We start from the raw sequence: 27,446 nt of genomic DNA, 5'->3' as shown, positions 1-27,446 counted from the left end.
CAGAGAAAAGGGACAGCCCCATGGTCGGAAAGAAACCCATGCGAGGTCATTATCTAAATGTTTGTCTTTAACTTCCATTTTTATTATTTTGCATACAGGATATTAGTAAAGAAACTGCATTCCGTTATTTAAAAAGGTGAGAGAAGTCAGCAGTGTGTAATGAGCTGGTCCCACGCTCAGGACGAACTGTACAGCCCAGTTCCCAGCCCCGAGCCCCGCATCTGCTGTGTTTGTAGGAACCTGAGCCCCAACCTCTGTGAGACCCATGGGTGGGACTGCCTGCCTGATGCAGTGCTTACCGCAGGTCCTGTGCGCTGATGCTGCATGGGAGTGGGTGCGTTTGGGCCGGGCAGTGTGTGCAGAGGGCTGAGCTCGGGTAGTCGGTGACCATGGGCCTCAAGTGTACTGTTAGGGTGCCGCCTGCAGGATCCGCAGGAGCCAGAGTGCACCCACCCTTCAGGCCAGAGGGTGGGGACAGCCCTTAGGAGTGGGTGGTCAGGACCGCCCTGGGCTGTCTGGGCCCTTGTAGACGACCTTCTCCAGGCCATCCACCACCTGCGAGTACTCCAGGAACGAGGTAAAGTGAGTGCACTCAAAGCGGCTGTTCCCACGCACGTAGGCCAGGAAGTCCGGGGATCCTGGGTAGATGACGTTGTCTGCCAGCAACACCGTCCCCTTCCGTAACAAACCACACTCCTGCAAGGGTCAGGAAGGTGAAGGGGAGTTGCAGTGAGGGGTGCCATGGCCGGCGGCTGGTAGCTTCATATCTTGGCATGCCTGGCCCTCGGCTCAGTGCCACCCCAGCCCCACACTACAGGAGCTGGGGAACCTGAGCTTGAGCCCCACCTCCAGCCCTCCGAGGAAGGTATGTGTTGCTGTTGCTCTGTTTAGTTCCAGGTCCCCGGTTTCTAGTGTGAGGTGGCCTGAGGGTGTTCGCTCAATGCCTGTAGAGTGAGGGAGACGACCAGTGCTGAGGGGTGGAGTGGGGGCGGGGTGGTGTCCAGGCACAGCATCAACTCAAGGTCAGTGGATGCCTTGGTCACCAGGGCCAGGAGCATGTGAATCCTCCAAGGGAGACGGTGGGTGCTGGGGGGCTCCCTAAAAGAGGAATCGTCCTTGACCAGATGACCCTGCAGGACTAAGTGGGGAGGGGAGGGTAGGGGAGACCTCCATAGCCTCAAGCCTGCCCCCCAGTGGTCTCTGCACAGACAAACTCAAGCAAGGTCAGTCGGTGTCCAGCCTGGTTCACAAGCCTGGGCTTCGCTGCAGAGGAAGGAGCCGCCAGGAGGGGGCAGAGGCACACTGGGGGGACCTGGGCAAGCTGGGCGGGGGTGTGGTGGGGTTAGGAGGTGGTGGGGGCAGCTACCTGGTCTGAATGGAGCTTTTTTTAAAAAAAAAATGATAAAGTGTAAGAATATTAAGAAATCTCACACATTGAAAATAAAAACAGGGACCCCCCAGAAAAATTGGGTAAGGCGCTCATCTTGCACACGGCCAACCCAGGTTTGATCCCTGGCATCCCATATGGTCCCCTGTGTATGGCCAGGAGTGATCCCTGAATGCCAAGCCAGGAGTAACCCCTGAGCACCGCTGGGTCTGACCTCCTCGAAAAAAACAAAAAGTGCTCCTGGGTGTCAAACTACCAGCAGGAATGGAGTCTCTCCAGGTGTGACCCCTGTATAGAGGCTGAGGGGCCCAGGGGAGCCGGGGCTCTCCTGTCTTGTATGTGGCTACCCAGGATGTATCTGTCCCCCAGCACAGAGCTGGGAGTAGCCCTAGGGCACTATCGGACAGTGCCCCAAAAAAGAACACGGAGGCTGAGCAATATACGGCCCCAGGCCTGTGGTCACTTCCCGCCTGTGGCCGTGGGGGGCGTGGCGGGGGAGAGGGGACCCCTTCAGCCGGAGGCGTGGGAAACAGCTTTGTATCCAGTCCTGCCAAGTGAGAATGGAAAGTACCACCATGAATCATGGAGTGTTTTCACTAAGCAAGAAAAAGAACTTCTTGGCTGAAAACCAAGAAGAGCAGGCAGCCCAGAGGGTGCCCGGCCCAGGGCCTGAGGCACAGCGAGATGCCTCTGTGGGGGGCTACTCCTGGGCCAGCTTCATAAGGCCACTGGCCACTGGTGGCACAGCTTCAGACACTCAAAGCTCAGGGGAAACTGAAGGAGGAAGGAGAGGAAGCAACCGCGGTCACCTTTTTTGGTTTTTGGGTCACACCTGGCGATGCACAGGGGTTACTCCTGGCTCTTCACTCAGGAATTACCCCTGACAGTGCTCAGGGGACCATATGGGATGCTGGGATTAGAACCCGGGTCAGCCGCGTGCAAGGCAAACACCCTACCCGCTGTGCTATCGCTCCAGCCCCCAACCGTGGTCACCTTTAGAGGTGCTCGGACCTGATCATCCCAGTGGGTCGCACAGGGGCAGAGGGGAAGCCTGGCCTGCCTGGCCTAGGCCCCACAGGCCCTGGATGGAAGACACCCCAGCCCTCGCCCAGAGAATCCCAGCCAGAAGCCCAATCTGTCTCTGTGGGGAGGAACGGTTATTCAGAGGGCCAAGAGGCAGGAGTGCGGGCTGGGTTAGGCTATGCTCACAGACCTGTCGCTGCCTCTCCTGCAAGATATGGATCTCATTCTCCACTGGGTTCACGGCTCAGCTTATTTTGGGGGTGGGGTGGGGGTGAGGGTGGGGAGCCTGGTGATGCTCAGGGACTTACTCCTGGTTCTGTGCTCAGGGGCCACTCCTGGCAGAACTCAGAGGACCATGGAGTATTGGGGATCAAAACTGGGTGAGCTGCTGCAAAGCTAGTACTTTACCCGCTGTACTAGCTCCCTGGTCGCTCAGTGTCTGGCTTTTATCTGAAAAAGGAGGTGGAAATGACCGTGTATGGCTTGATTGATGGGGTGGTACAAGCTCTAGCCTCTGTCTGTCTATCTGTCTGTCTGTCTGTCTGTGCCTCTAGTTCTAGGGAAAGTCAGCCACCATGTGGTGAGGACCTAAAAACAACCTGTGGAGAAGCCTTTGGCTAGGGACTGAGGCCTCCTCGCAGCACCCACCCAAAGCTGAAAGCCACCTCCCGGCCAACCCCTTGGCCCCTTGGCCTGCATCCCGGCCCAGCAGCCAGGGGCCCCTGGCACCAGCTGCAAGACGCACAGAGAGAGTGCACTGCCACCACTCCCAGGCCACGACTCTTGTCTTCTGAGATAATTACCAGCTCTGAGCACACAGCGCTGAGAAAACTATTAGTTTCCTAGTTACTAAATGGCAATATTTGCTGCTTTTCTATAAATGCCAGCCCTGGTAATTATCTCTCTCTCTCTCTCTCTCTCTCTCTCTCTCTCTCTCTCTCTCTCTCTCTCTCTTCTTCTTCTTCTTCTTCTTCTTCTTCTCTGTCTCTGTCTCTCTCTCATACACCCTCCCCCCAAAGCTGCTGAAAATCCACCCCCACCCACCCCCAGTGCACAGGCCCTGCTGGGTCAGCAGCCTGACCTTTGCCTCATTCTTGATTCCCAGGACTGTGCCCTTCTCCTTGGGGGTGGGCCTCTCATAGCTGCCTCCCTCCTGGCCTCTGGGGCTCTGCCTGTTTGACTTCCAGTTCCCAGACCCCCTCCCCGCTCCACTCTGGGGGCTCAGGCTTTTGGGGGGACTGGGGGATATTAATCTGCATTAACCCACCCTCTGCACTCTTCCAACAGTGGTCTTTCTGGAACACAGGTCTGAGCCCATCCTCAGTGGCATAAAGCCCCTTCGTGGTTATTCCAGATCCTCGGTGCTAGACCCTTGCCCAGTGGCCCCACACTCCATGTCCTGCCAAACCCACCAGGCCCAGCTGTCCGGCCTTCCACATCAGCAGCACATCCTCTAGATGAGAGGCCCTGCCCGGCCTCCAGTAAGTTTGAGGAGTTGCGGCCGCTCCCCACTCCTCGCCCCAACCCACAGTCCCTCTGCACTTGGCAGTGTCCACTCCGAGGGGAGCACAGGATGCACAATGTGGACCAGCCCTACACCGGCCATCAGGCAGAGAGGTCATAGGGGACAGGGCACAGCGTCCCAAGTCCCCTGGAGAGCCAACTAAGGAGCTTCTCAAAGTCTCCTGGAGCACCTGGGAGCCACCAGCTGGGGCCCATGCTGAGCGCCACATGTGTCAGCTGCTTCCTGGCCCTTTGCGGTGCCTCAAGCCCCATCCCCATGGTAATGAGAGCTGAGGAATGGGGCGCAGAGGGGTGCACACACTTCCTGGGGAAGTTAGGCAAGATAGTCTTTGCAGCACAAGGGAAACGGGCATGTCCCTACCCTCCTTTCCCTTCAGGTCTGGGAGTTTGGGCCCTGCCTTGGTGGGGTCAAACCCTCTGTGCAGAACCCCCTCCTCCCCTCATGCCAGTCCTGGGGACCCTCCTCCCTCATCCCAGGCCTGGGGTCCCCTACCCCAGACCTAGGTCCCTTCTCCATTACCCCAGACCTGGGATCCCCTCATCCCAAATCAGGAAATCCAATCACCCTTCAGTGTTTCCTGATCTCAGCCGGTCAACACCCCGCCAACCCCCACCTCCGCCGGGGCACACTCAGGCCCTCCAGCCACAGGTGGGCACGGGGCCCTTCCTGGGGCGCTCTGGGCTCACCTCCAGGAGCAGCAGGTCTGGCAGGTACCGATCCTTCCAGTGGTCAATGAAAACCATGTCCAGCGTGTCCACATCATGCTTCTTCTTCAGCTGCGGGATGATGTCCTGGGACGCCCCCAGAATCACAGTGACCTGCAGGAAGGCTCTGTGAGTGGCTACGCCCAGTGGGGGTAAGAGCCTGCCCGTCTGGGCCCACCGTAGCTCCCCGACTTAGCGAGTATCCAGGCCCGCACAGAAACCCTGGCAGCAAGGCCACTTTAGGGGCCAGCTGAGGGTATGGTGACCAGAGTCCTCCTCACCCACCCCGACCCCCTCCCCCAGCTTCTCTCCCTGGGGCGGGTGCCATACCCTGTCCTGTACACCGGCGAATTCCACCATCTGCTGGGTGATGGCAGCATAGTCAGGGTTGAATTCGATGGTGAGCAGGCGGGCGCCGGGGTACAGCAGGCGGGCCATCCGCACGGCTGAGTAGCCGCAGTAGGCCCCCAGCTCCAGCAACACAGAGGGATGCTGCTCCCGTACCACCTCATCCACGATCTCACCTGCGGGGGGGAGTCGGGGTAAGAGTCGGGGGGGGGGCAACCCCCACCCGGCTCCAGGCACTGCTGGCACCTCCCTCCACCATCCCTGGCTGACCCCAGCTTGCCCCTACCTAGGGCACCCATGGGAAGGCTCTGGACAAAGAGTGGCCGCCCCCATCTCCAGGACACAGCATGTGCCTATTCTGGTGGCCAAAGCCCAAAGGTCAGGAGCTAGGCATGCTGGAGTCTAAGCCACGTGCCTTCACCCTCCTGAGGCCCCACGAACCCACTGTCGGCCCTGCCATAGCACCCAGCTCTGCAGGACGGGATGGGGGCAGGGTGCCTGAGCACTGTTGGCTGAATTGGTCTGCAGTGGGGAACCCTGAACCCCCGGCTCCTACGCAGCCTGTCCAGACCTCTCTGTCCCCCTGAGGGCAGCAGCCAGGCCCGGGTCCCCTCCTGCGCCACCTGCCTTTCTTGTCGCCCACGTTCATGGACCATTCCTTCTGGGAGCAGTAGAAGTCGATGGCCTCGATCACGCTCTGTGGGTCCCCGGCCACCGCGTGCTGCAGCACATGACGCAGGATCCGCTGCTCCTTGCTGTTGCCCATGAGCAGGTTGGAGATGGGCTGCAGGACCTTCTCGTCCCAGCTGATGCGGAGCAAGTTCCAAAGCCTCGGGAAGAGCAGGGGCACGAGCAGCGCCAGGCCCAGCAAGAGGGCTGCCAGCAGCAGCAGGGAAGGCTCCAGCATCTGGGAGAGGCAACCCAGGGAGGGGCCTGGCTCAGGGGCTGGACAGCGCCCCTCCTGCCCGTTCCCTCTGCCCCTCCCTCCCACTCATCTGCTTGCTTGAGCTTCGTCCTCTGCGCAGGGGAGCCCAGATGGGAGGTGGGCAGTAGGGGCACCATAACACACAGACCTACAGTCGCTCTGCTCGGGGACGGTCAGAGCGCTGGGGCCCTCCGCCAGGAAGTCACGTTCACCCGCTGCATCGTGGGTGAGGGCCTCAATCCAGCAGTCAGGGCAGCGCTGTGGGCAGGGCACGTGGGCACCAGCCAGACAGGCCAGGCCCCAGCCCCCTGGACAGTGCAGCATGGCAACCTTCAAGTTCAGGGCAGGGGTCCTGCTTTCAGGCTGGAGGCTTGCTCAAAAAATGGGGAAAACGGTGAAAAAGGAGTATGGGGAGTGCCTGGCCAGGACCCTCCCTCCCCCCCGCCACTGAGGCTGGGCTGATGGTCACTCAAGGTCACTCACTGGAACACCAGTCAGCAGACAGGTCTCTGGGTTCACTGAGTGGGAAAAGAGGGGGAGCAAGCTGGCAGAGGGGCACAGAGGGGAGACCTGTCAAGGCCAACCCAGGGCTCTGAACCCCAGCGTCTTGAATGTTGAGGAGGAGGGACCTGGGTGGACAGAGTGGAAGGTGGTGGGCAGGATGAGGCTGTGGGTAGGGGGAACAAACACGGCCTTGCATGTAGCATCAGCAGCGTGGACACAGGCAGAGAGCACACGAGGGGCTGGCCCATACCCCTGCTCCCTGCCTTGCCCCCAAAGGTGACAGAATCTTAGCTGCGATGCAAAGCACAGGCAACCAAAGAAAACCAAACACATTCAAGGGGCCAGAGTGATAGTACAGTGATAGGGCATTTGCCTGGCATGCAGCCGACCCAGGTTCGATCCCCGACATCCCATGTGGTCCCCCAAGCACCACCAGGAGTAATTCCTGAGTGCAGAGACAAGAGTAAGCCCTGAGCATTGCCAGATGTGATGCCCAAAGAAAATAAATAAATAAATAAACATTTAATTTCATTAAAATAAAAAACTTGGGCGGGAGAGATAATATGGAGGGAAAGGCACATGTTTTACATGAGGCTGACCCAAGTTCAATCCTTGGTATGCCCCCAGCCTCGCTAGAAGTGATTTCTGTGCTCTGTCAGTGATTTCTAGAAGTGTTTTCTTGCTAGAAGTGATTTCTGTGCACAGTCAGGATAAGCCATGAATACCACCGGATGTTCGTGCCCTCCCGGGAAAAAAATGGGCCAAGGACTTGAACAGACCAAGGACCTTGTGTCCAAGGAGACACAAATGGTCAGTAAGCACAGTGTGCTTTGTGATGGAGAAATAAATGCGAGTCTAAAGCAAATCATTTCTTTTTCTTTTTTTTTCTTTTTGGGTCACACCCAGTGATGCTCAGGGGTTACTCCTGGCTCTTCACTCAGGAATTACTCCTGGCGGTGCTCGGGGGACCATATGGGATGCTGGGAATCAAACCCAGGTTGGCCAAGTGCAAGGCAAATGCCCTACCTGCTGTGCTATTGTTCCAGCCCCTAAAGCAAATCATTTCATATCCATCAGGGTGGCTATTATTGAAACCCAGCAAATAGGGTCAGAGAATGTGCCTCCATTGTATAAGGCCATGAGTTTGATCCCTGGCCCCTAAAAAATGGTGATGATGATAACAACAGGGAAATAATAAATGAAAATAATAGAACAATGATAGGAGAATAATAATACATATAAGATGATAAATAAGAAGAATAAAACTAATAGTAACAATATTGTTGAGGATGTGGAGAAACTGGAACTCTTGCTCACTGCTAATGCGGAACTTTGTAGTGAGGGGGGAGCCTGCCTTGCAAGCATGAGGCCATGGGTTTAGTCCCCAGTGTCACCTCATGCACTGCTGGTGGGAATGTCACCTGGTTCAGCCCTTTGGGAAAAAGCAATATAAAGATCTCTACCAAAAACTAGGAATAGAACCCCCATATAATCCAGTGATATTCCTCCAAACACAAACAGATTAATTATAAAGAATATATGCATACCTATGCTCATTGCTGCACTAGTACAATAGCAAGGTATAGAAACAACCCAAATGCCCAAGTGTGGATGAATGGATCAAGAAACTGTGGTACAGACACATAATGGAATACTATGCAGCTCTAAGAAAGAATCACATTGGGCTGGAATGATAGCACAGCCAGTAGGGTACTTGCCTTAGCAGTGGCTGACCAGGTTGAATCCCCTGCATCCCATATGGTCATTCAAGTCCCACTAGGAGTGATTTCTGAGTGCAGAGGCAGGGAAAACCCCTACACACCACTAGGTATGATCCCCAAATAGTAACAACAATACAGAAAGCCCTAAAGAAAAACTCATACCATTTCTCATGACATGGATGGAACTAGGGTATATCATGCTGAATTAAATTTGAAAGAAAGGAGCAGATATAGAACGATCTCTCTGGGACTTAAGAGATATGCAGCAAGGTAGCAACAAAGGGTCAATGGCAACACAACAGGAGAATTGATCGACACAAATGAAATTGGTGGGGAGGAGGGGTTGAAAGGCAGGAATAGGGCCTGAGGAATAATACAATGGTTAGGGCATTTGCCTTGCACGTGGCTGACCTGGGTTTAACCCAACATCTCAAGCACTGCCAGGAGTAATTCCTGAGTGCAGAGACAGGAGTAAGCCCTGAACATTGCTGGGTGTGATCAAAAAAAGTCACACACACACAAAAAGGTAGGAGTGTTGGGATCCTTGGGGGAAGGAGTTGGGTACACTGGTGATGAATGTGTTGTTGGAATTATATGATGAAAAACTATATGAACAGTATTGTACCCCATCTTTTTATTTTTATTTTTTGCTTTTTGGGTCACACCTGGCGATACACAGGGGTCACTCCTGGCTCTGCACTCAGGAATTAGTCCTGGCAGACTCCCTACCCGCTGTGCTATCGCTCCAGCCCCATGAACAGTATTGTAAATCATAGAACCTCAATCAATTAAAAACACTTTTAGGGGCTAGAGCGATAGCACAGCGGGTAGGGTGTTTGCCTTGCACTCGGCTGACCCGGGTTCGAATCCCAGCATCCTATATGGTCCCCTGAGCACCAACCAGGAGTAATTCCTGAGTGCAAAGCCAGGAGTAACCCCTGTGCATCGCCGGGTATGACCCAAAAAGCAAAAAAAAAAAAAAAAAAAAAGAAAAAGAAAAAAAGAAAAAGTTCTGAAAATAGTGGAAATGATGACACAATCATGTGATGTTACTGTATTTGTTTTTGGGTTTTGGGCCACACCCAGTTGTGCACAGGGTTTACAGGAATTATTCCGGGTGGTGCTAGGGACCATATGGGATGCCAGAGATCAAACCTAGCAGGCAATGCTAGTACCCTATTCACTCTACTATCTCTCTGGTCCCCCTAAGTTGTTTCCCCCCCCTCTTTTTTTTTTAGGGGGGGCACACCCAGTGGTGCTCAGGGCCTATTCTTGGCTCTGTGCTCGATGATCACTCCTAAGTAGCTTGGGGGATCCTACGGGGTGCAGGGGATGCAACCGGGTCAGCAACGTGCCAGGCAAGTGCCTTACCTGTTGTGCTATTGCTCCAGCTCTGAAATGTTAAGTTTTGATTTATGTATATTCTTAATAAAAAAAGGTCTAATGGAAAACAAATGAAGCCAGCCAATCCTGCTTTCAGCCTTCCTAGTTCCAAAAAGGGAACAGTACATGCCATTCTCCGCCTGGGAGCGGGGGCTGGAGGAGAGCGGTGGCTTCACTCTCCTGGGAGAAAAAGGCATCGGGAGGGCCTCTGGGCTGCTGCAGCACAGTCCCCTTCTACCTGCAGGGACAGGGCCCTCCTATCCCGGCATCTGCCTGCCACAGACCCCAGCATGTGCAATTCGTGCATCGAGCGTCACAGACCCCACACACCAGCCACAAGTCCCCCCCCAGCCCTTCCTGAAGTCTTCTCTCTGTCTTCTCCCCAGAATGCTGGCCTCTAGACGGGGTCCTTTGGATACTTGGCAGCGGGGCCAAGAGCCTAGGCCACCTTTGGAACCAGGTGGGGGACAGGCAAATGGGCCACTGACACCCACAGTGATCAAGCCCCAACTTACAGACCCTTTGTGACAGAAAGGTAAATGTACTTGGTGGCATTTAGCCTGACAGACAGTTAAACCACTGACCCTCAGCCCCCCAGCATCTGTCTGTAGTGCTGGGCGCCCCACTTGCCCTGAGTGCATCCTGCTCCCTCCAGCCCCTTACGAAGCCGCCTTGCAGGGCTTATCTTTTGTGCACTAAACTTTTGTGCACAGCCAGATAGTCTGTCCTGTTTGGCAGCTCATTAGTATTTTTCACATTGACATGCACATTCATCTTCATTCAAAGGAAATATCTGTTTTTCTTTCTATCCCTACCTCTTTCTTTCTTTCTTTCTTTCTTTCTTTCTTTCTTTCTTTCTTTCTTTCTTTCTTTCTTTCTTTCTTTCTTTCTTTCTTTCTTTCTTTCTTTCTTTCTTTCTTTCTTTCTTTCTTTCTTTCTTTCTTTCTTTCTTCTTTCCTCTCTCTTTCCCTTTTCTTTCCTCTTTCCTTCCCTCCCTCCCTCCTTGTCTCCTTCCCTCCCTTCTTCCCTCCCTCCCCCATTCTTTTCTTCCTTCCTCCCTTTCTCTCTTCCTTCCTCCTTCCCTTCCTTTCTTTTCTTTACTTTTTTTTTTTTAGTTTTTGGGCCACAACTGCTAGTTGTTCAGGGCTTACACCTGACTCAGGGATCACTCTTGGTGGACTCGGGGGCTGATTTGCGGTGCCAGGGATTGAACCCGGGCTGGCCCCATGCAAGGCAAGTGCTTTACCTGCTGTACTACCGCTCCGGCCTCATGGCAGTGGAAATATTTTCACATATATGTTGCAAGTAAGCTTTAAAGGATGAGTTATGGACATGCCAAATTCCTTAAGGGGCCAGCGATAGTTCCATGGTGAAAGTGCTTACTCTGCAAGCACGGGGCTGTGAGTTTGATTCCCAGGGCTGCCCGCATGCATGCAGTGTGCGCCTGGCAACTTGGCTGTTATCTGCTGTGCTGATCAGGTGTGTGTGTGTGTGTGTGTGTGTGTGTGTGTGTGTGTGTGTGTTTACATGGAAACTAAAAAGACATTACAAGCACTGTTGCCAGGACACCCCCTCCCCCCTCTACATACACACCAGAAGAGCTAAGACCCGAGTATATACAGGTACAACTAAAGAGTACATCTCAGGGACTGGAGCAATAGCACAGCGGGTAGGGCGTTTGCCTTGCATGCGGCCGACCCGGGTTCAATTCCCAGCATCCCATATGATCCCCTGAGCACTGCCAGGGGTAATTCCTGAGTGCATGAGCCAGGAGTAACCTCTGTGCATCACCGGGTGTGACCTGAAAAAAAAATAAATAAAAAAATAAAAGAGATCTTAAAAAAAAAAAAGAGTACATCTAAGTGCCTGGGGGCTCACCTTTCACTGCTGGAAGGTTTGGGGGGACCATGTGGGGCTGTGAACCAAACCCGGGTCTCCTGCATGCAGAGCACGTGCTCCAGTGCTCCTGTCGAACTATCTCTGCATCTGAGACCTAAGTTTGAACCCAAGCACGACAAGCCCCCCACACCTCCAATCCCCCAGCGCCACCCTACTGGAGCAGCCCTGGTGGTCCCCAGTAGCACAGGGCTGAGCAGCTCTGCATCCTTGGGCCCTAAGGACTGAACAAGTCGGACAGGTTGGCTGAGAAGTCCTGTGACTGATGCCTGGAGACCCTGGACACTGCTTGGGAGGCCCCCTCTTTGGCAAAAGTGTGACCCCTGTTGAGCACATGCACAAACTCTGAAACCTCAGGAACATGGCTCCAGGAGCACAACCAAATGAACAAGTACCTGGGGCCGGAGCGATAGCACAGCGGGTAGGGCGTTTGCCTTGCACGCGGCCGACCCGGGTTCGATCCCCGGCATCCCATATGGTCCCCCAAGCACTGCCAGGAGTAATTCCTGAGTGCAAAGCCAGGAGTAACCCCTGAGCATCGCTGGGTGTGACCCAAAAAGCAAAAAAAAAAAAAAAAACAAATGAACAAGTACCACAAGCCTGAAGTGGGGCTCCCAGAGGAGCTCAAGATTGTGGATGGGACCCCCCCACGACACACACCCAAGTTATCACAGCAACAACCACCATGGGAAGGCAGGGGCAACATTAAAAAAATGAACTCAGCACCTTCTTCCTAGATTCATTTAAATACCCATAAAAGAGAGGCCAGGAAGACAGCACAGAGGGTCAGGGCACCTGCCTCACGTGCCACTGACTTTGGCTCAATCCCTGGCACCATATGTGGCTCTGTGAGCACTGCCAGGTATGGCCCCCAAATCCAAAAGTAAGCAAAACTAATTAGTCAAGTTTGTGTGCGAAAGGGGATACTGCAGGCCCTTTGTGGAGATCTGGAGCTGCTACTGCTGTCACCTCAGTCTGAAGCGGAGTGGGCACTGTGGTCTTGCCCGCCCTCCTGGAAGCCCATGGAAGAACAGGACCCCAGTGCTTAAGGGCAGCGCAAAGCCCCTTCCTTGGCCACACCTGGAGCATCAGGGCTCTGAGCCGAGGGCAGCCTCAGAGCACAGAGAACTCTTGGCAGAAGCAGGCAGGCTGGCGTGGCCTCCTGGAAAAAGAATGAGTCCAGGAGTCCTTTGTAGGGGTCACAGGGCCAGAAATGCCTCTGGGGTGAGCATCCGGGGAGGGATGGGGAGCTGGCCATCCACCCTGCAGACCGAGAAAGCTGGAAGCGTCTGGTCAGCAAAGATTCTGCAAGCCACGCCCAGTAGCTGTCTAGTTCCAGCCCTGCCCCTGGGGCCTAACGTGACAGAGGCCTGGCTCCTCTGGGATGTAGAGGCTCCTTGGGACATGTAGGGGTGGTGACGCTTTCTGATGGACAGACTCTGAAGCTGGGGCAGAGGTCAGACTTTTTCTGGAAGGTTCCTCCTAGCCTGGAAGTCCTTCCTGGCTCCTGGGAGGCCTTTTTAAAAAAAATTTTAACCCCTCCCTATTTAAATGAACTTTTCTTCCTTCTAAGTGCTTGTTTAGCTTGCCATTGCACACTACAGGGGCACAATGAACATTTATCTGCTTCATCCACCCATCAGCATTTTCTCCTGATAACACCAACTAACCAAGGAAGTTATTTGTTGTCAGGCTATACCCAGCAGTGCTCAGGTCTTGCCTCTGTGTTCGGGGATCGCTCCTGGTGGGGATCAGGGGGACCTGGGGTTGAACTCAGATAGGCTGCATGCAAGGCAAGTGCCTTCCCTATATAGTCCTCTAGTCACAAGGCTTTTTTTTTTCTCTGTTTGGCTGGAGCGATAGCACAGTGGTTGGGCATTCGCCTTTCACGACGCCGACCCGTGTTCAATTTCCTCCACCCCTCTCGGAGAGCCGGGCAAGCTACCGAGAGTATCTTGCCCGCACGGCAGAGTCTGGCAAGCTACCCGTGTGTATTGGATATGCCAAAAACAGTAACAATAAGTCTCTCAATGAGAGATGTTACTGGTGCCCGCTCGAACAAATTGATGAGCATCGGGATGACAGTGACAGTGACAGTGTTTGGGTCACACCTGGCGATGCACAGGGGTTACTCCTGGCTCTTCACTCAGGAATTACCCCTGACAGTGCTCAGGGGACCATATGGGATGCTGGGAATCGAACCTGGGTCAGCTATGTACAAGGCAAACGCCCTACCTGCTGTGCTATCACTCCAGCCCCAGCCTTTAAAAAAATGTATTTTTAATTTATTCACTATGTTTACAAAGCTGTTGATAACAGTTTCTGGCATTTAATGTTCCAACTCAAACCCATCACCAGAGTCAGCATTTCCCTCCACACCCCCCAGCAAAGCTTTGTCTATTGGATCCTGCTCCTTCCACAGGTGCTTCGTTGCCAATTGCCGCCAAGCGACCTGCACTCCTGCTGACTCAGACCCCATCAAGCTAACCCTATCCCCTCCTGTTTGGGCTGTGGTGATTTTTTTTTTTTTTTTGGCTTTTTGGGTCATATCCAGCAATGATCAGGAGTTACTCCTGGCTCTGCACTCAGGAATTACTCTTGGTGGCACTTGGAGGACCATATGGGATGCTGGGAATTGAACCTGGGTGGGCCGCATGCAAGGTAAACACTCTACCCGCTGTGCTATCACTCCAGCTCCCTGGGCTGCAGTAATTTTTTTATTTTTATTTTTTGCTTTTTGGGTCACACCCAGCAATGCTCAGGGGTTACTCTGGGCTCTGCACTCAGGGATTATTCCTGGCAGTGCTTGGGGGACCATATGGGATGCTGGGAATCGAACCTGTGTCGGCCGCATGCAAGGCAAACGCCCTACCTGCTGTGCTATTGCTCCAGCCCCTGCAGGGATTTTTAAAGGAGCACTTGGAGCCTCTATGACTTCCACTGAAAACTAATTAGCCTCAACATGACTCCTCTGTGACCTCATGGCTTCAGCCCTCTGGTGTCCTCTCAACCATCCCTTTCAAACTCCTGCCTCAGCACCCCCCACCTCTTCTCTCCCCGTCTCTGGAACTTTGGTGTTGGATATCACTCCCCTTGCCACTAGGAGCTTAGGTTTATCAGTCACACCCATCAAAGTGCTCCCGAGTCACTCCCATTCCTTTGTTTATCTGTAACCACTTCTACCAGTTTATTTGCTCTTCCTCTAATCAAACTGTTAATTTGTAAGGTCAGACCTTGCTAAGACAGTGAACTTGTATTGTAAGTTAATATTGTCTTTCTCCTCTCTTATGTCTTTTGAATAGTTTACCTTAAAACAATATCCTTTTTGTATGGACAAAGAAAGACATTTATTAATATGCTTTGGTAACATAGGATTTAATTGGCTTCAAATATTATCCATTCCCGGGCATCTGCTTTCTTGACTTAAGCCTCAGCTGGCCTTACTTCCTAGCACCCTCAAAAGCAGGGTCCCAACGAGGGATGGGACGGACCCAGGGCAAGTGGTGAGTTGTGTGCTACCCTGGCATTGAGATGGGCCTGGCCAAAGTGCCTAATGCTTAACTATATGTTAAGAGCTTGGTCATGGACATGTCATGTCATGATCCAAAAGCAACGAAGAGACTAGGACCCTGCTAGGGCTAGGAAAGACTAATCTTGCCTGACCGCTGTAGTCTGAGATCGAGGTGACCCCTGGAGAGCAATTCTGTAAGCTTAATGCATCTCTTGCTATGTCCATACAAAATGATTTATAATATGAATACTTATACGTTAGTTGGACAAAGAGAGGAGAAACACATCCATGGGATTCTGCTGGATGTCCTGCTGAAAGAGATTCTGTCCTAGTGAAAGCACCCCCTAAGGGATAGAACTTTACCCCCTATTGACTGTAACCACACCTATTGTGTAAGCCCCGGGCCCCTGAGGTGGAGGGATTTAACAGGCTGAGGAGGGGGCTGGGGCGAGTTCCAGTGGAAACACAGAGAGAGAATGAAGTAGGATGGGGGAGGAAGAAGCAGGAGGAGTATCAGAGGAGAATGGAGATGGGAATGGAATAAACTGCGACTGAGACCAACCATCTTGCCTCCGTTCCTTCCTTCGCCTGCCACATCATCGCCATCAACCTCCCCGTGCGGTGTCGCATTTGCCCTTTCCTTTTTATTTTTGTGTGTTTTTACACACTTTGGGACCCTGACACACTACGGATTTCAAGGTTTAAAGCCAGGAAAAGGGGGGATAAGGGGACAGGGGGAAACAAATTGAAGCATTTAGCTTACATTTTCCTAAGTTTATATGGGGTGGGGGTGGGGGAGAATCTTAAAGACCCCTGCTCAAACTGGAGAAAACCTTAGCTCTCCCGGATCCAGAAGTACAATTTGGATGAAAATATAAAACAGGGCAAAGACATGGTCCAAAGCTTGTCCAAACCTGGTAAACTAGTGAGCTTCATATGTCACTGTAGTTAGGCCTGACACATAGCTAAAATGTTTAAATGAAAGTCCTAAAATCTCTATTTGCATCTGTATATTTATAAAAGATGAAACATACAATAAAGTATGGCATATAAACTATCATAAACATATTTTCTTACTTCCAGAAGGTATTACCAAATTGACTTTATAAAAATCCTTAATGGACTTTCATCCTAATCTGTTTAGAGAGAAGTGTTTATATGAATTAAGTCTTCCTAAAACTCTAGAAATATAAAAAAACAAATTAGTGTTTTTCAAGTCCATGCAATTTGGGTAGATCTCTGGTAAATAAGACTAGTTTAAAACTATTGCCTTGGGGTAAGAGAGCACAGTGGGTATGCCTGTTTGCTGGCACAGGCTCACCTAGGTTTGATCCTGGCTGCCAAATGGTCCCCTGAGCACCTCCAGGAGTGATCCCTGAGTGCAGAGTCAGGAGTAAGTCCTGAGCACAGCTAGGAGTGGCCCCCAAAACAAACAAAAAAAAAATAAAGCTGTTGCCTTAATGAAACAGGCAAACCTTCAGAGTTGTCCATCACTGTCACTGTCACTGTCATCCCGTTGCTCATCTATTTGCTCAAGCGGGCACCAGTAACATCTCCATTGTGAGACTTGTTACTGTTTTTGGCATATTGAATACACCACAGGTAGCTTGCCAGGCAGAGGGGCAGAGGAATCGAGGAATCAAACTCGGGTCGGCCGCGTGCAAGGCAAATGCCCTACCGCTGTGCTATCACTCCAGCCCAGAGCTGTCCATATTAAACATAATTTTCTTGCTCACCTCTAGGCCACACCTGGCAGTGCTCAAGGGGTACTTCCGGCCGTGCTCAGGGATGGAACCCATGCCTCTGCATGCAGAGACAGGGTTTCAGCCCGATGAACTATCTCACCACTTACAGAGAGGTTTCTCAAATAAGCTTTAACATCAATAGCAGACTGATGCCCAAACTGGAGTTTGGTCTCTCTTTTTTGTTGTTTGTTTGGGGGCCATATTCAGTGCTCAGGGATCGATCCTGCTGGGGTGTTGGGGACCATATGCAGTGCCTGGTGAGTAAGGTGCTATATGCAAAGCTGCATGCAAAGTAAGTGCCGTAACCCCTAAGCTATATCTCAGGCACTAAAGGCTTGTTTTTCTTTTGTTTTGTATTTTTGTTATTTGACTTTTTGGGTCACATGGGGCAATGCTCAGGGGTTACTCCTGGCTCTGCACTTAGGAATTACTCCTGTCAGTGCTCAGGGGACCATAGGGGATGCTGGGGATCAAACCCTGTTAGATCACTGTTCCCTAGTTTGCTTTCCCCTTTGATAAAACAAAATTCCGGAGTCTGGAGCAATAGCACAGCGGGTAGGACATTTGCCTTGCATGCGGCTGACCCAGGTTCGATTCCCAGCATCTCATATGGTCCCTCGACACCGCCAGGAGTAATTCCTGAGTGCATGTGTCAAATTTATTTCTTCTAGAATCCAAAAGTTCTATATAAAAATGTTGCTCATACAAAGACTTCCACCAAACACCAAACTCAGAACTGGACTGCCTCTGAGATCTCTGCTTCAGGCTGTCCAAGGATTCTATTTCCAGGCTACACAGGGCCCAGACTCAGCCTGGAGCAGATACGGAAGATGAAGAGCCCATCCTTCAATCACCCAAAAGAATTAGGGATGGAATTCTCTGAGGGGAGAATGTTAGAGGTAGTAAGGTGAGTGCAATGAAGGAGTGGGTGAAGGGAAAAGGAAAGACAAAATGGGAAAATTTCTCCAGGAGGCAAATTAGACCATCTCATGTGTCTGATGAAAAACAGGGGGAACTGGGCGGAGAAATAGTACAGTGAGTCGAGTACTGGCGCAAGGCTGACCCGGATTTGATTCCCAACACCCCATATGGTTCCCAGAGCACGGCCAGGGGTAATCCCTGGGTGTACAGCCAGGAGGAAGTGCTGAGCTTTATGACCAAAAGCAAAAGAGAGAGAGGCTAGAGTCAAAAGCTCACACCAGCTCCAGTCAATTGGTGGTGCAAGTTCAGTACCCTGGCCTTATTTCACTTCTCTTTTCTTTTTTTACCAAAAAAGTATTTTTTTTTTAGTTGAATCAGTGAGATACACAGTTACAAAGTTGTTCATGACTGGGTTATAGTCCTATATTGTTCCAAGCACTCATCCCTTCCCTGTGTACATTTCCCACCACAAATGTCCCCAGTTCTTCACTTTTCTTCTCATTTCCAGATATATTAACTGAACTTCTCACTGCATAATGAGATGCTAATAACACATGCAATGTATGAGCAAGCACATAGTCTGTATGAGCATATGCAACTACCCCTATTTGCCCAACCCCTAATTATCTTATTCCTTAAGAAGCCCTCACCCCCCAACCCAGCAGACTACCTCGAGAACACCAGCATCCATGCCTGGTTATATCCTGACCTCCCTTTATTATCTCCTTTATAAACCTCTACTATCTACACTGTCTTATCTTTGAACTCCGTCTCTGACAAAGACAAACAACAGAGGTCAGCAGGGATCCTGGCCTGACAACCCTTTATCCCAGTGACCCAGCAATTAGAAAGAAACTAGAGGGTGTCAAATTGAGCAAAGTAAATCAGTTGGAAAGGGACAAAACTCAGGAGAGTTCATTCATATATCGTGTATAAAGCAAGCAGGCAAGGGAACAGACAGTACCTAATGCAAACAGACACTTTCACACCAGAACTGAGGTTCCTGAGATGTGAACCTCATCTCAGGAGGAGGGGTGGGGGCTGGGGGCGAAGAGGTGGAATAGAGGTGGCCACAGTACAGAGGCGGAGGACTCTGGACACTTTGTTGGTGGTGGAGGGGCAATTAAGTTGCACCCAAAGCCTTGCCATCCGCATGACTGTGACCCTGTTACCTAAGTAACTAAACAACCAGAAGAATGAGCTATTCAGCCAGCACCCGTGGCCAGGAGCCCATCTCCAGCCAGAGTGCTCGGGGATGAGCCCAGCCACAAGAGCCTGTGAACCAACCCAGAAGGACAGCTCAGGGCCAAACTTCCTAGTCTGCTTTTTATAAAATTTTGCTCCTCTGAGACTCTCTCAAGCTCTCTGCTGTCTCCCTTCCTTACTCCCTCCTCCCTTTGTACCACACAAGGCTTCTGAACAAATCAGAACAGAGTTCAGCAACTGCTCCTAACCGTGGCTACTAAGTAAGACCTGCCCTTACTTTAGGATCCTCTGAATTAGCCTGGGATATACTGCACAGTGGGTAGGGTGTTTGCCTTGCACGCGGCCGACCCGGGCTCGATTCCTCTGACCCTCTCAGAGAGCCCTGCAAGCTACTGAGAGTATTCCACCTGCACGGCAGAACCTGACAAGCTCCCCGTGGCTTATTCGATATGCCAAAAACAGTAACAACAAGTCTCACAATGGAGACGTTACTGGTGCCTGATTGAGCAAATCGATGAACAACGGGACACAGTACTACAGTGCTATAATACTGCCTCCCTGGGTCTTGCAGTTCCCCTAGAGACCCAACAGTGGAGAGGGTGTTTGCCTTGCACACAGTTGAATGGGTTCAATCCCCCAGCACTCCATAGGGTTCCCTGAGCCTGCCAGGAGTGATCCATGAGTTCAAAGCCAGAAGCCCTGAGCACCACCAGATGCAGCCCCCAAAGAAAACAAAACAACCAAACAAAAAAAAGGACAAAAAAAGAAAAGAAAAAAAAACCAAACAAACCCCAGAAACAATCCTTTGCTAGCTGGTCGAGCCATGTGACTTCCCCTTTCTCTAGATTCTCAAAGAGAGGTGAGATCACAGCGCCCTGGCCCAGCCTTACCAGGCTTTGCGTTCCAGCCTGGTGACTATACAGCCAAAGTCTGGGCAAGTTAAAGCAACCACAGCATGTATCTCTCAACTCACCACTTATTTGGGTCTTTGGCAGGGGCCTCAGAACTGCAGTTCAGGGAAAACAAGGTTCAGTGAAGCACTAGAGCTGCGACCAGAGCAATAGGAACTCTAATGCCGCAAAGGAACCGCGAGTCTGAGTCTCCTCTTTGGGACATTTATGCAAACGAAGTTTTCCTGCAGTACAGTTCTGATTGGTGGAAAGTTGACTCACAGGGATTGGTCAACCTTTCCTGGGCAGTCTTTGGCCCCCCTTTGGGAATTAGAGAGTTTAAACGTTATGATTGCACTGTGCCTGGGACCTCTACACATCCCAGATAAAGCTTTTATGGAATTCTGTTGGCTCCAGAGGGTTTTTTTTGTTTGTTTTTGTTTGTTTGTTTTTCTTCTCATATTATTTATGCAGTTCTTTCCAACCATTTTCGTGAAAGGGGAGAGAACCTTTATTGGGGGCAGAGGGGGCCACACCCAACAACATACCCAGCTACTCACGGCTCTTTTTTATTATTATTCTTTATTTCTGAGGGTTACTTCTGGCGCTGCTGTAATAACAGGGGGGCTATGTGGTGCCAGAGGTTGACCCGGGGTTCCTGCGTTCTAAGTAACTAAACAACCAGAAGAATGACTATTCAGCTAGAATACAAAGCCCCTTAGGAGGCCCCTTTGGAACGGGGTCCCCGAGCCAGGCGCAGTCCCGGTCTCAGGTCACCCTCCCACTCCCAGCCTCTGATCCCAGCCCCAAGTCACATCTTCCGGTAGGGAGACCTGGCCCTGGATCCGAGATCAGCAGGTCAAAATCCTCCCAGGAGAAAAACAGGCATCCACTCTGGGCTCGGGACCCTCGTCCGGTTCCCCCATGCCCGTCTCCAAGTCTTCTGCTTCCACCCAGTCTGGCTGGACCCCCAGCAACCCCCATCCCCAGCACCCTTCACCCCACCCCTCACCCCACCCCACCCCATCGCAGCCCACTCCACCCCCGCCAATCGGGTCATTGCACCGAGCTAGCTCCTGGGCTCCCCTGGCAGGGCAGGTGCCGACGGGGCCTCGATTTAGACCCGCTCCGCACCCCCAGGCCCGCGCGCCTTCGCTCCCGGGACTCACCGCTCGCGGGCGCAGGCAGCGCGGCGGGCAGCCCCGGGCTCCCGCGAGGCCCCGGCGCGATGGCCGCTCTGAGCGCGGCGCTGCGGGGACCGTGCGGCCGCTTCCGGTGGCGGCTGCGGGCGCTGGGCGCGGGGGCACGGGCCGCGGCGACGGGCGCAGCAGGTAGGGCGGGGCGGCGGGGCGCGGCGTTCCGACGTGACACGGGGGTGGCCGTCCCGAACGCGGGGGCTGCGTGGGGGAGGGGGCCGGCCCGGGGTGGGGGGGTTGGTCCGTGGCGGGGCTGTCAGGATGGCGCTGTCCGCAGGCGGTGGTGCAGCCGGGGGCGGTCCCCTGGGGTGACCCACGTGGAGGCGGGAGACACCCACCTCCCCCCAACACACACACACTCCGGGAACCCGCTTTGGCTGCGACCAGAATTCTGCAACTTTCAGCTGCAAGCCTCAACCCCCTTTGCAGAGAGGGGGATCCCGCCAGAGGTTGGGACCTCCTAAGGTTTGGGGGTAGCACCCCCAGGAGAGTTAAGAGTCCCATCCAGGACCCTAGCGGTCCGCTACAGCAGGTGCTTTTTTGTATAAATGCAAGGGATCCGTGATGGGCACTAGGGAGCCAGGGGGCGCTGAGCACACACTGCTGGGTGAGGGTGTGTTTTGGGGTGGCCGGGAGACACAAGGTTTTTCTTCCTGGACGCAGCAAGGGACACTGACCAAACCATAAGCACCTGAGCTTAGGGCAAGCACTGAGCACTTGGCCTTGAGGAATGGTCTGTGCCTGTCAGGGCTGGCCACCATGCACCCTCTCTGCCTAGGCAGCGTGGTCGGTGCCTAGTTGGACCCAGTATGCCTCCCAGTCCCTGTGTGAGGCCCAGGTAAAGGCTGAGCACAGCAGCAGTGGCGGTGTCCAAAGGTAAAGTCACAAGGCTGAGTGCAGCATGGCCTTGGGGCACTGAGTCTGGCTGGCCTTGCAGGGCAGGGCAGAACCAGCTCCTGACATGGGAGTGCAGGGCTGTTTTTAGGCAGCCCTGATCTTTCTTTGTGTCCAGTGGGAAATTCATGAGGATTAAACGCCTCTGGGCATTGGAGCCGTCAGCCTGCTTAGGTGAGAGTTCCAGACTCTGTCACCAGGAGCTACCTGTGGCCTGCCAGGCCCCCTCAGGCCGCTTGGAACAGCCTTGCAGCCATGGGAGAGTTCCAGGTGGGCTTCAAGGAGGGGAAATCCTTAGGCAGAGCTGGTAGCGAGAGGGCCTGGGGACACAACCGGCCCCATTCCCAAGGCCAGTTTGAATTTGCGTCATTTCAACCCCCTCAGCTTCTGAGAGCAAGAGGTCAGCTGCTCCGCCCAGGCTTCAAGGCCAATAACCCACACCATCCCCTCCCCATAGACAATGACAGTGGTGTGGGAGCCCCCATCACCTGCCACCAGAAACCACTGGGCTGGGGACAGCTCCACGACGCTCCCTTTGGTGGCCCTGGGCCAGGCACCGCATTCAACAGCAGCAGAGAATGAAAAAAACGCACCTTTGGGGGTGCTGAGTGCTGGGCCTAGCTCAGTTTGCCTGGCCACGATGGCATCAGCTGAGTCACACCCACAGGGCTGAGCTCACTCTGCCTACTTTGGGGGCCTTTGGGGACCTTCCCAGCAGGCTGCCTGAATTCTATTACATATTTGCTTTTTTTTTTCTTTTCCTTTTTTTTTTTTCTTTTTGAATCACACCCGGCGATGCACAGGGGTCACTCCTGGCTCATGCATTCAGGAATTACCCCTGGCGGTGCTTGGGGGGACCATATGGGACGCTGGGACTCAAACCTGCGTTGGCTGCATGCAAGGCAAATGCCCTACCCGCTGTGCTATTGCTCTAGCCCCTACATATTTGTTTTTACAGGTTCTACTTTCAGCAGAGCTGGGGATGGAGCTGCTCCTGGCTGCGCTTACCCATGGTGCAGCATCTCCCCTAGTTGTACTTTGGGGAGCCCAGGGCCGTATCCGGTGTTGCTTGGAGGTGTCATGCAGTGTCAGAGCCTAACTCAGCCTTGCATATGCTAGACTTTGGCTCTATCATATGAGCTATTTCTCTGGCTCCCTTACCATGTGTTTAAAAGGCAAATTTAGGAGTCAGTGAATAGTATAGCAGATAGAGTGCTTGCCTTGCACACAGCTGACCCTGGTTTGATCCCCACCACCGCATATGGTCCCCCAAGCACTACCAGCCAGGTGTGACCCCTGAGCACAGTGGATATGGCCCCCAATATTTTTCTTAATTAATACATTTATTAAAAATATAGACTTCGGGGCTGGAGCAATAGCACAGCGGGTAGGGCGTTTGCCTTGCACGCGGCCGACCCGGGTTCGATTCCCAGCATTTCATATAGTCCCCCGAGCATTGCCAGGGTGATTCCTGAGTGCAGAGCCAGGAGTAACCCCTGTGCATAGCCGGGTGTGACCCCCCAAAAAATATATAGATATAGATATAGACTAATGGTCCTGTGCTTAAATGCCATTGTGGTTAAGTACTGGCTTCCATAAAACAACTAGCTGTAAGAAACTCTTCGACAGATAGAAGTAAAAAAGGGGACCAGAAATGACAAGACAGTGCCACTGCAGACACAATTCCCTTATAATTGATACTTGCTAGAAAATGGAATTTGCCATTATTTACACCATTGATAGAGGCTGAGTATCACAGGCATAAAGGTGTTCTAGGACCACAAAATATCTTTTCATGTGTTTCAAATAGGTTGTTTTTTTTTTTTGTCACACCCAGCAATGTACAGGGGTTACTCCTGGCTTTGCATTCAGAAATTACTCCTGGCGGTACTCGGGGGACCATATGGGATGCTGGGAATAGAACCCAGGCCACTGAACTGTCTGTTTAGGCTATGAAGGTCTGTCACTAGAGTCAAACTTGTTTCTTAGCAAGTAGGATGTTTAGGTCCATTCACTCATCAAAGAGTCTCTTACATCTTTCTGGGCCTAATGCAGATAGAAGGAGAAACTGTAATCAGCCTCTTCATATCCTGTGTTCACATGTGATGACCTGCCTTCATATGTTGTCCAGTTTCTTTATTTTTTTTTCTTTTTGGGTCACACTCGGTGTTGCACAGTGGTTACTCCTTGCTCATGCACTCAGGAATTACTCCTGGCAGTGCTCGGGGGACCATATGGGGTGCTGGGAATTGAACCCTTGTCGGCTGCGTAAAAGGCAAATGCTCTACCCGCTGTGCTATCGCTCTAGCCCCCCTGTCCAGCTTCTTTAAGATAAAAGGAGTGACTTACAGCAGGGCCAGGCAGATGAGGAAATTCTGTATGGAGAAGATCACATCCTGGAGGATCTTCTGTTTCATTTCCTCGGGGTCCAGTTTTGGTGCGAGGCCCTCAGTCCAGAACATTGCAGAGTGACCTCTCGGGCTCAGCATGGCTGAGCTCTGCTGGCTGCCGCCAGCCCCCATTTTTTAAAAGAAGGCAAATCTGGGGCCATGGAGATAGTTCAGGTGTTAGGTGCATGTGTTACATGCATGGAACCCCAGGTCAGTCTCCAGCAATGCAAGACCCCCAAGTGTCAGCTGGCATGTTCTGGTGGCCCTGAGCACTGCCTGTGTGGCACTAAGGCCCCAGGTCCATAGGGTAGCCTGGGTATCCCAGATCCTTGGCTCTGGAATAACTGTTTGTCCTGGTTATCACCTGGGGCCCCTGGGCATCTCTTGGAAGACCTCCCCTCCCAAGGCCCAATTTCCTCCACTGACAGAAGGCTCCTCTGCTGGCCTTCCTGTTTTATCAGGTCAAAAGCACTCCTGGGTGTGCGCTTGAAAGAACAAACGGCCAAAGATAAGGCCACAGTCCCCAGAGCCAGCCCCTTACCATGCTGTGACCCAGTAGCAAGCCCCAGGGGACAGTGCGAGGCTGCATGGCAGGGACCAGTGGGGCTGCTGCTCTGGCAGCCGGAAGGACAAGCTTATGATGGAAGGTAGGAACGTTCCCCGGGTCACGCCTTCCCCCACTCCTACATGGGGCACCCGCAGTGGAGAGACCCCATCTATAGTGTGCTCAAAGTGGGGCTGAGGAAGCTTTGCTCCCACTGGCAGGCAGACAGTCCTTGGCTCCCGGGCTCATGGCTGAGCTGTCAGATGAGTGACAACAACAAACACTCTTCAAAATCCTCATGTTGCCTCGTGGTTTTCTTTTGTTTTGTTCTGTTTTGGTTTTGATTTTGCCACTTCTAACAATGCTCAGGACTTACTTCTGGTTCTGTACTCAGGGATTACTCTTGGTGGTGCTGGGGGGACTATATAGGGTACTGGGGATCGAACCCAGGTCAGCCGCATGCAGGGCAAGCGCCCTACCCTCTGTGCTAGCTCTCTGTCTGTTTAGCTCACCTCTCACCTCTTACCCCAGCAGCGAAGCAGGACTTCGATCTCCTGGTGATTGGAGGGGGATCCGGTGGCCTCGCCTGTGCCAAGGAAGGTATGTGTCCATGTCTGTGACCCTCTGGCATGGCAGCATGTGTAATCTTTGGGAAGTGGGCACAGAGATGGTTGTGTTGTCCTGGTGACTGAGTGGTGAGTGATCCCTGGGTGGCCTGGTATGGAATGCATGACTCCCCTGCACCCAGCTAGGCCCCCTCCAGCGGTCCGATCCAGTGTCTGCTATGCCCCAGCTGTGTCTGCACCACCTAGCAGCCCAGGAGGTGAGGCGCCCTCTTCCAGGGCTCCAGCCCCAGGCCCTGCCCCAGACCCTGCCCCAGACCCATCCAATGTTGCTTGCAGGTGCTACTCTGGTTCCAGCCTCCTTGCTGTTCTGCACAGCCCTCTGGAGTCTGTCTAGCGTGGTCTCTGCCCTGGCTGTCTGCCGGGCCCGGCCCATGCTTTGTCCACCCAGGCAGCCGGCTGCATGGCTGCTGCATGGCTCCTGCTTCTCAGTCCGTCTCTGCTGCTGCAGTGCTGCTTAGAATCGTGCTGTTTGGTCAAGCACACGTGCCCAGGCACATGTGTTGCCTGCGTATCCCTTCTTGAGATGTGTAATTGGGCACTCTCCGCCTTTGGAGGAGCCCGTGTTTTCTCTTGAGCACGTTATTCTCTCTCCATTTCTGTCTCTCCTTCCCTTTCCTCAAAAAGCCTCCAAATAAAATCTATTTTTTACTTCCGAAAATAAATAAATAAATAAATAAATAAATAGGGCTGTTCCTGCAGTGTGTCTGGTAATCTGTCTGGTTTCCACCACTGTCCCCCACTAGCTCTTCATGCTATCCCTGTCCTGCAGAGCCCCTGATCTGCTTGGGCAGCTGTGGCTCCCTCTTGTGGGCACTGAGGGGTGCTGCTCGGTGAAGCTGTGTTGAATGAACCACGATCCGGTAATACTCAGTGTTCTTACTACATTCTACTGCCAATCAGGTGGAAAACATATGGCACGTGCACCAGGGCTCTGCACCCTGGAAGTGGGCAGAGGTGGATGAGAGGAGACCAGGGGACCAGGGGCAGAGCAGGGCTGAGCAGGCCCCAGGCTCTCTGGCTCACGGACATCCAAAGCTGGGTTCTAGAACCACAGATGCTGTAAAGGAAGTTGACTGTCCACTGCTTTGTCCGGTGAGGTGTGGGCATGGTGGGGTACTGAAGTGGGAGGCAGAAGCCATGGAAGTCTTCTAGCTGGGGGACCCCCAAAGGGACATGAGCTTCTTGCTCTACTGGACCACAGAACTACACAGGAAGGGGGGGTACCCCGAGAACCAGGGGTCCCGGTGATGCTCCCTCTGGCAGAACACTCTGGGCGCTGCATCCATGCTGATGTCATCTTTCCAGGGACTCTGCTCACTGCCGTGTTCTTGATGGCGTTTTTTCTCATGGGTGATCTTAGGTTCTCTGTCGTTTTTTGTTTATGGGGGGAGGGGCTTAGGGGGCACCATACCCAGCAGTGCTAGTCACTCCTGGCAGTATTCAGGGAAGCACGAGGTGTTGGGGGCCCGAACCAGCCCCCCTCCCCATGTGATTGTGTGCACTGATACTTTGTGCCATCTCCGCAGCTTCTTTCATTTTCCTAGTTTCATTGAGATGTAATTGACTTACAATAAGCTATACATCAAGGGGGCAGCGTCCCAAGGCCTGGCATAGGTCTGCAGTGTATGGGGAAGCCAGCCCCGAATGACACACAGTATCATGGGCCGTCTGTGCACACAGGCTGCCGTCACGGGGTCCCCACACTCAAGCATCAGAAGTGGGTTTTGTCATGGTTCTGAGGCTTGAAGTCCACGGCAAGGGCCCTGCCGGGCTCTTTCTCCTCTGCTAGCAGGAGACTGCCTCTCCCGTGACCTCCTGGTGCATCTGCTCCAGTTGCGTGTGAAGATGCCGATCAGACTGACTGGGTTAGGGCCTGTGTGAGGACCGCCACCTTCCTCGAGGGCACATCGTTAGGCGCTGCGGCATCAAGGCTGCAGCAGAGGAATTGGGGGAGGATGCAAGCCCCCACGTTTTCTCAAGCCTAGAGAATCCTTCCTGCTCCCCTTGCTCCCAGCAGCCCCAGGTAACTAATGATGTTTTCTCTCCATGGTAGCTGCATCTTCTAGAAGTCTGTCAACTCGGGACCGTGTTGTGTACATTCTTTCTG

General features: G+C 52.8%; 2 protein-coding genes and 1 pseudogene across 4 annotated transcripts in view; 1 reads left to right on the top strand and 2 right to left on the bottom strand.

The window, feature by feature from the left end:
* Positions 1-58: 58 nt before the first annotated feature.
* COMT (catechol-O-methyltransferase) lies at positions 59-20,991 on the bottom strand. Of its 2 annotated transcripts, none has more exons than XM_055119373.1 (5): positions 20,859-20,991; positions 5,615-5,894; positions 4,970-5,163; positions 4,622-4,753; positions 59-696 (listed from the first exon to the last, which is right to left on the bottom strand). In XM_055119373.1, the coding sequence occupies exons 2-5, from the start codon at positions 5,892-5,894 to the stop codon at positions 496-498; spliced, it is 807 nt and encodes a 268-aa protein (XP_054975348.1). In that variant the 5' UTR covers positions 20,859-20,991; the 3' UTR covers positions 59-495. The 2 variants fall into 2 exon arrangements, with proteins under 2 accessions (XP_054975348.1, XP_054975349.1); XM_055119374.1 differs by lacking the exon at positions 20,859-20,991 and adding an exon at positions 19,773-19,908.
* The window catches only part of TXNRD2 (thioredoxin reductase 2), a 50,500-nt gene continuing 43,915 nt past the window's right edge, over positions 20,862-27,446 (top strand). The window contains exons 1-2 of one of the 2 annotated variants that reach the window (XM_055119370.1): positions 20,862-21,020; positions 25,248-25,313. In XM_055119370.1, the coding sequence (XP_054975345.1) occupies positions 20,918-21,020; positions 25,248-25,313 (169 nt within the window). In that variant the 5' untranslated portion in view covers positions 20,862-20,917. Of the gene's footprint in view, positions 21,021-25,244; positions 25,314-27,446 lie in introns of both variants that reach the window. The other variant, XM_055119369.1, reaches the window with a different exon arrangement.
* Positions 22,007-24,241, bottom strand: LOC129399343 (mitochondrial import receptor subunit TOM5 homolog; annotated as a pseudogene).

The sequence above is a fragment of the Sorex araneus genome, chromosome 11 (genome assembly GCF_027595985.1).
Source record: "Sorex araneus isolate mSorAra2 chromosome 11, mSorAra2.pri, whole genome shotgun sequence".
In the NCBI taxonomy this organism is placed as follows: domain Eukaryota; kingdom Metazoa; phylum Chordata; class Mammalia; order Eulipotyphla; family Soricidae; genus Sorex; species Sorex araneus.
The sequence above is the reverse complement of the archived record's forward strand: the minus strand, read 5'-3'. Positions and strand labels throughout refer to the sequence as shown.

What these genes read in the sequence shown, in the direction of transcription:
- COMT (XM_055119373.1), bottom strand. Translation starts at nt 5,894, where the DNA reads ATGCTGGAGCCTTCCCTGCTGCTGCTGGCAGCCCTCTTGCTGGGCCTG. An exon ending in GAACGTGGGCGACAAGAAAG is followed by an intron (nt 5,164 to 5,614) that starts GCAGGTGGCGCA and finishes TCCCCCCCGCAG; the next exon opens with GTGAGATCGTGGATGAGGTG. An exon ending in TCGCCGGTGTACAGGACAGG is followed by an intron (nt 4,754 to 4,969) that starts GTATGGCACCCG and finishes GCCTTCCTGCAG; the next exon opens with GTCACTGTGATTCTGGGGGC.